The sequence below is a fragment of the Otolemur garnettii genome, unplaced genomic scaffold (genome assembly GCF_000181295.1).
Source record: "Otolemur garnettii isolate 467f Iridium unplaced genomic scaffold, OtoGar3 scaffold00276, whole genome shotgun sequence".
In the NCBI taxonomy this organism is placed as follows: Eukaryota; Metazoa; Chordata; class Mammalia; order Primates; family Galagidae; genus Otolemur; species Otolemur garnettii.
Window position 1 is genome coordinate 882,200 of NW_003852671.1, and position 7,667 is coordinate 889,866.

The 7,667-nt window shown below is 46.0% G+C and overlaps 2 protein-coding genes across 2 annotated transcripts in view; both read right to left on the minus strand.

Annotated features, from left to right (window-relative positions):
* Window positions 1-2,785: 2,785 nt before the first annotated feature.
* LOC111722545 (eosinophil cationic protein-like) overlaps window positions 2,786-7,667 on the minus strand; it is a 14,296-nt gene continuing 9,414 nt past the window's right edge. The window contains exon 2 of the mRNA XM_023508798.1: window positions 2,786-3,449. Coding sequence (XP_023364566.1) covers window positions 2,851-3,444 — 594 coding nt within the window. The 5' untranslated portion in view covers window positions 3,445-3,449 and the 3' untranslated portion in view covers window positions 2,786-2,850. The remainder of the gene's footprint in view (window positions 3,450-7,667) is intronic.
* LOC111722546 (cleavage stimulation factor subunit 3-like) lies at window positions 6,635-7,199 on the minus strand. The gene is made up of 2 exons (XM_023508799.1): window positions 6,959-7,199; window positions 6,635-6,836 (listed from the first exon to the last, which is right to left on the minus strand). The coding sequence occupies exons 1-2, from the start codon at window positions 7,085-7,087 to the stop codon at window positions 6,702-6,704; spliced, it is 264 nt and encodes an 87-aa protein (XP_023364567.1). The 5' UTR covers window positions 7,088-7,199; the 3' UTR covers window positions 6,635-6,701.

The window sequence follows — 7,667 nt, forward strand, 5'->3', positions numbered from 1 at the left end:
TGTAGGTACCGCCCAGCCCAGCTCCCCGGGCTGTTTTCATGCTGCATCTACAAGTTGCCGGGAGGTTCTGCTCTATGTGGAGCTCCCCACCTTGCATGCTGAGTTCTCTGAGTTTTGGGGAGTAATTTTAGGACCTTTGAATTCTGTTTCTGTGTCTGTCTGTGCTGGGATGAATCTCCCCTGGTGTCTGCATGACCAGCTGCTGCTCATCTTGTTGAGATTTTATGCCCTGAGCTGGGCCTACCCTGGTTACATACATTTCATTTTCATGACACACCCAACCCAGCACCTCCAAATTGTACTGCTCTGTGTAATTTTCTGTGTGCTGGGCTGTGTTATTTCCTCCTGACATTAACACAATTTTGTATGCTTACAACAATTTTGTACATTTATTCTTATCCCAGCAGAATGTGGCAGCTGGAGAGCAGTAACCTTTTTAGTTCTGTAGCCTTGTCACCCTCTTAGAACTGTGCTGGGAACATAGTGACTGCTCAGTGGGTGTCTGCTGGAGGAATGAATGAGTGAAATGAATGAATGATAGGAGGGGGAATTACGACACTATCTTCATTGTGGAGAGGACACGGGAAGGTGGGTGACCCCACTATCCTAAGGTGTTAGGGATGTGGGATCCCTGACTGGTAACTGAGGTGAGGGAGGTTCACTCCATCTTTCTCCACAGGACAGAAATAAAGATGAAGGTTCACTCAACTTCTCTTCAGCCTTTTGGTGTCTGACCTCCTCCTTCTGCTACTCTTAGGTTGTTGCAACAGTGAATTCTCTTCATGCTGCTTCCTATTTTACCTAAAGTTAGGTAATTGGGTTAAACACTGGAATTCCCCAAATCTGGTGTTCCTGTGAAAGCTTTTTTTTTGAGAAAGAGTCTCATTTTGCTCATCTTTGGTAGAGTGCTATGGCATCACAGCTCATAGCAACCTTAAACTCCTGGGTTTAAGCAATTCTCTTGCCTCAGTCTTCCAAGTAGCTCAGACTACAGGCACCCACCACAATGCCTGGCTATTTTTAGAAATGAGGTCTTGCTCTGGCTCTGGCTAGCATCGAACCTATGAACTCAGATAATCCACCTGTCTTGGCCTCCCATGCGCTGGGATTACCGGTGTGAGCCATTGTGCCCATGTCCTGTGAAAGCTATTCAATCCTCAATCTCCCACCACCTTGTGCCCAGGAGAGACAAAATCTCCAATTGTGCCTGTGAAGGAGAGGCTGAAATATTACTGCTGTCTGTGGTACTAATGAGAGCAAGACGTATCAATTGACATTATGGTGTGGTGGGAAGATTGGAAATTGCTGTTTCTGAGGACCTGGAAGAGGAACAAAAAAAAAAAAAATGGAAATCAGAAATCTCAGACTGAGGAGCAAAGGTGCAGATGTGATGACCTGCCACCTCTGTTATATTATGAGTGAGGCACTCCAGAAAGACCCACTCTGTCACCAGAACATTCATTTGAATGCGGCACCTGTGAACAGCTGGCCAGGGGTTTTCTCTTCCTATCCCCTGTGGATTCCCGAGTGCAGCCCTGGAACACAGGCAGGGCAGGGGCTCTCATCAGCCATCTCTTACTGCTGTGTCTACAAATTCCTGGTCCTGGAGCCTGTGACCTTCCTGACAGTTGTTGAATGAATGGATGGCTCACTGGTGGAGGCAGATATGAAGGCAGAGTGGGCAGGAGCCAACTGGCCTTGGTGAGAGCTCCTACTTCCATGTCCTCCTCCTTCCTGTTCCCACGGTGGGGGGCGGGGGGGGAAGCTGTCCCAGGACATGGAGGTGTGGGGAAAGACGGCCACTTCTTCCCTAAGCAGTGCTGAAATCTGCCCATATCATGACCTGAACTATTTACCTTTCACATTTGACTCAAATTCTGGATCCATCCCTAGTAAAAATTACTAATAAATGGAAAATTGATGAACTCATTTAAAATAAATATCTCTAAAGCTAAACTTTTCCTTTTTTTCTTTTGGCTTCACTATATGCATAGCATTCCTATTTTTTTTTCTTTTTAAAAACACTATGTAACCTAAAGTTCAATTCTATAACAATATTTATGATCATAATCAGGCAGAATCAAAAGTGTTCATTTTCTGCTTTGTCTCTGGGGCCCCTGTATCTTCTGGGTCCATTTCAGTCTTTTACATGTGGATATCCAGTTCTCCCAGCACCAAATATGTTCATTTTCTGCTTTTTCTCTGGGGCCCCCAATCTCCTGTGATGGAAATAACATCAGAGAAAACCAGAGCTAGGTGCAGTTAAAGCCTCAGGATCAGATTTACTCAGGAACTACTGTAATACAGTAAATGAAACCTTGGTGTTAAATTGGACTCAACACTGATATATGAGAACAAGTAGGGATCAGATTGGTGTGTAGGGTGGGGGTTGGTGGATGGAAAATTACCATAGGGCCATATCAAAGCTGATGGGATCCTGGCTAAATGGACTCAGTTGGATTTGTGTGTGTGTTTGTTTGGAGGCAGGTGATGGTGATCACCTGCCTCCATGGGGGACAGCAGGGCATGAGGAATTTGGTCAGCTATGGTGGGCAGGGGTGGGGGGAGATTCACTATAGGCTGAGTTAGGAGGATTCCTGTTAAAACCAGACTCTGAGAGGAAGGACCCTGAAGCCCACGGTAAGGACCTAGTTGTGGAAGGGGGTTCAGAGGAGCGTGACTGAAGAGTGGTCAAGGAGAGGGTTTGTCAGTTGCTAGAGAGCAGCTGAGGCCTTGCCTTCTTGGCCTATGGGGGGGGGGCAGGGGGGATAAGTCTGTGCTTCATGCTGCAGTCTCTCCACTCCACATCTCTATTTTCCATAAATCTCAGGGTAGGGAAGAAAACAGTCTCTAGAACAGATTGTAACTAAATAACAGAAGAGTGGCAAAAGTAGACACACAGAGTCTCCTAGATGGTGGCACTTGGTGCGCGAGGCTTGGCACATCATGCTGATCCAGGGTCGGTGACACTATGGCATCCAGGTGAACCGGAACCACTGGATACAGGGGCGAGTCCCGTGGATCTCTGTTGTTACAAGCAACTACATAGAACTTCTCTTCTGGCTTGTCTGAATATTTGCAGTCTTTAACAGGGGTCGGTCGACTTGTGAGGTGACAATCGGTTAAACGCACTGGGACTGAACTCTTGTGACAATTTTTTCTTGTGGGGTTTGTAGGGCAGGGTATATTTGGGGTACCACAAACCTTAACTACATCAGGATAGGTTGTATTAAGAAAAGTATTCCTGGGTTTGCACTGTGGTTTGTAATGGTTAACTGACCGCATTGCAATAGTGCACCGGGGGTTGGTCATATTTACATGCTGGATCCGAAACCACTGAGTTGGGGTGAAATTACCAGGTGGGGCATCGAAGGAGCCCACCATTGCCACGAACCCCAGCAGCAGAATCAGACAGAGTTGGGAATCGAGCAGCTTTGGAACCATGTTTCCTGTGAGGAAAGAAGAGAAGTAACGACTCCTGCATCTGTCTCAGTTACCACACATGCTTCAGTGTCTGCAGGCCCCTCTGCTGTCAGGCTGGGGTCCCATTTCCTTTCCCTTCCTGTCCTCAAGGTGTCCAAGTGTCCCCTGCCTCAGTTGTTGCCCCATCACTGCCCCTCCTGTCCTCAGTTGCTGCCCTGTCATTGCCCCTCCTATCCCAGCTCAAGGGGTCACCGACTTACCCAGTCTCTGTGCTGTGGCTCCTGTGAGAAGTGATCCTGCCGGCTGTCCAGGGGCTCAGGCGCTGCTGGTCCCTCCCCACTTGTAAATATAGAGCAGGCTAGTGGGTGTGACTGTACAGCCAGGGAGGAGTGTCCTGATTAGCCTCCTTGTGCAATGAGACTTTTTGCTTGTCACTTGAATGATTAAGGCAAACCCCAGTGTGGGATAAAACCCTCACTTTAAACTCTAGAAGCAGGCAGACAGACTTTTGTGGAACGCAACTCTGTTGAAGACCTGGTAGCCTTGGTCAACATAGAACAGGGCCTGAAGGTTTGGGCCTAAAAACCCATCTTCAGTGACTCTGGCTATGTGGCTGGTAAGCCTGTGAGGAAAGGATTAAAAGCCTTCCTGCAGAGACACAGCCTAGAGGTTGACAGGTGTGAGCTTATCGGAAAACTATGTGACCGCCAGGTTGGCAGAAACAAGAGCCATAAACCTGCTATCTGCAATATAATGAGTGAATAGTAAAACTTGGAAGCCTTACTCCCCTCTTGATAATCTCAAGTCTCTGGATGTACTCCCTTTTGCAGCTGTCTCAAGTTTTCAAACTTTGTGTCTTTTTGAAGGTTGAACTAACCTTAGAAAAGATTAGTAGTAAGAATGCTTTGCTTGTTAATTAATAGAGTGTATGTGACCAGTCAACTATAAAAAGTGGTCAGGAACAATAAAGCTTTGCTACTTGCCACCAATGAGCGGGTAGTCTGTCTTTATCATAATAATAATTCCAGGGGCGAGCTTATACCTGTGGTGAAGCTGCCTGTCCCTCGCGAAACCATCACGCAACACCCCAGGATAACACCGCTTCTGCTTCTGTCATAGCAGATCTAAGGCATCCTGTGCAGGCGAGAGGTTTGCCAGGGCACCTGGATTCTGTTGATGAAAAACATATACTGGCTGCAGAAGGGACACAGATTTTATGGCTCTGCTCCCACTGGATGGTGATGAAGAGACTGCAGTGACTCCATTTTGTAGTAGGCTCCATTCTGAGCCTCAGGCCCAGTTCCGGGAAAAACCACAAGCAGCACCACCCAGGGAGGGGAGAGCCAACCCAGGTGGAGACAGCCTATGAGGAACAAACACAGCCCTTCCCAGGAAAGTCCCTAACCGCAAAAGGTCCTAATTTATCAGCACCCTGTGAGTGTCTATCAGCACTCCAGGAATCAGCTTTGACCAATCGCTCGCTTAGTAACTAGAAGGCCCCAAAGTTGCTATAAAAGACTGCCCTTGCCTCTGTATTGGGGTCGCCCCTGTGCAGCTATGCTGTCCAGTGGAATGACCCAAGCATATGCTTGAATAAAGACACTCCTTTGCTTTTACATGTGTGTACTGTGGTCTCTCAGTGGCAGATTGGGTCCAAACAGTGACTCATAAGGGCAGGCCGAGAGCAGATATTCAGAGCATGAGCCAGGAAGGGCTGTTTGCACAGCACAAGCCCAGGTCCCCTTCTGTTTCTAGTATTACCCCTGGCTCCTTCTCACAGAAATGTTCTCCATGTCATCACCCCCTCTCAGGTGGTAAACTTGAACTGTGAATTTCTTGCTGCCTAAAATTCTTCTAGTCATTACAGTAGTTTCTTACACATATTTGAGGTTTTCTTTTTTCTTTACTCCTCTTACATTGGATTCTTTTAATTCTTGCCCTGGTTATTGCTTTTACTTGGCATAAGGTCACATAATCTGAAGAAGTTCAGAGGAAAGTCACTCTGTGATCTCTGGCAGATTCAAGCACCACTCTGAGAGTCCGAACATCACTGCAAAGGCACGAGTTTTATTCATTCAAGCTTAGAGCCTGAGCTGCCCTTTAAGAAAAACCGGGAACAGCCCTTACAGACTATCTAGAAAGTCCCTTTATACCCCTCCCTTTTCCCTCCTATTAGACCATCCCACACTATCCCTTTATTGGTAGATAAACCATGTCCGTCCTAAACTGACAGGTACAGGGTGGTCGTGTTCAGGGTTGATTGGCTCAGGGACGAGTCTTTTTTTTCTCAGGTGAGTGAATGAGAAGGAAGGGATAAAGGTCGCAAGTGGGGCGTGTGCAGAGTAGAGTGGCGAGTGCAAAAAGAGGAGGGGGTTGCAAGTGGGGCAAGTGCAGAGTAGAGTGACGAGTGCAAAAAGGGGAGGGGATCAGGATGTGGGTTGAGTGCACAAGGGGGCTAGGTGGACAAAGGGGAGAGGGGCAGGATGTGGGCTGTAACACCTAGGAATGAGAAGGTCCTTGGTATGGGGGGGGGGCTGTTGTTCTGAATAAACAACAAAAGGAGGTAGTTTGACTTGTGACCTGAGTTAATTAGTTTGGCTCCCACATTCCCAAAAGGAGGTAGTTTGACTTGTGACTTAAGTTAATTAGTTTGGCTCCCACAGGTGAACATTTGCCGTCATAAAGTATGCAAAGCAGCACTGGGTTTTCTTGCTTCTTTTCTTCTTGTGCTGTTTTCTATAAAAAATTGTGTTCTGGAGCTGCCTAGTAAATTTCATTTTATGATGTTAACAGGAAAATTATTCTGTATTTATAAAACCAAAATTTAAGGACAGGACATTGTATTTTTGAAAGTATAAAGGTCGTGATGTATACTTTTTTTTTCTTTTTGAGACAGAGTCTCACTATGTTGCCCTCAGTAGAATGCTGTGGCATCACAGTTCACAGCAACCTCAAACTCTTGGGCTTAAGCAATTCTCTTGCCTCAGCCTCCCAAGTAGCTGGGACTCCAGGTGCTTGACACAACACTTGTTTTTGTTTTTGTTGCAGTTGTCATTGTGTTTTTTTTTTTAACCATTGAAACTGTTTTAATGTTGTTGCAATTCCAAAATGCAACCATCATCAGCTTGTAAAAGACCCAAATTTGAAAAATTCATTTTAATTATTCCTTCATACCTATTTTACAAAACAAAGGCAAAAGACATTTAAATCCTCCTTGTCCTAGTTGTGCTATGTTCCTAACTTGTTTCCTATCACTATAGGGTATGCTGTAATTCCCATCAGATGCTATATAAGAAAAAATAAAATAAAATAGTAACCTCTGCTTCAATGTACAGTTTCCAGAATCTGCCAGAACTGGGGAACTGGGCAACAAGACGTTCATAAGTCTTCCGTGCTTTGTCTATAGGTTGATTCTAAAATTGAAAACCAATAAAGAGCATTTACCATGTTAGGATCATGAAAACAGTATTTACTGCAGAACCCGGTAGTGTGCGTGGACTCATAGAGAAGGAAATGTAACCCTATGTCACTAAACCTGTGCCTCTCGAATGAGAATGTGCCAAGCATCAAGGTCATATGGGTTCTCTTCTAATTTCTTTTCGGCTTTCTTCACCTTCTCTGGGACATACTCAGCTGCCTGCTCCACGGCTCTGTCTTCTGACATAGCCCCAGCTGATTAGAACAGGAGCACTAGCCGTCAACTGGAAGCTAGAAAAGAAAAATTAAACTAAAACCACCCCCAAACCAATAAATTTACCCCCTGCCCAGCGGAGCCAGACAGCCAACACAAATTGCCACCGCCCACTCAGATATCTGTTGCAGTTGTCATTGTTGTCTAGTAGGCCCGGGCCAGGATCTAACCTACCACCTTTGGTGTATGTGGCTGGTGCCCTACTCAGTGAGCCATGAGTGCGGAGCCATTACATATATTTTGATACATGGAACAAACATGCTCTGTGTTGGTCCCCAGAGACAGAAAATAACAGAAAATAAGTGTAGACACTTAATTTTTATTACTGTGTGACAGAGGTGATACTGCTTGTGTGAACGTAGTTTTATGGGCACTGAGGATGAGGGAAGTCCCTTGGCCCAGTGGGACAAAACAGGTTTCCAGAAGAAAGAGCCACAGGAACTGACCCTAAGGATAAGCAGGGGTGTTTAGGGACTACGCAAGAGATGAACATTCTAGGCATAGGAGATGAACATTCTAGGCATAGGAGATGAACATTCTAGGCATAGGAGAT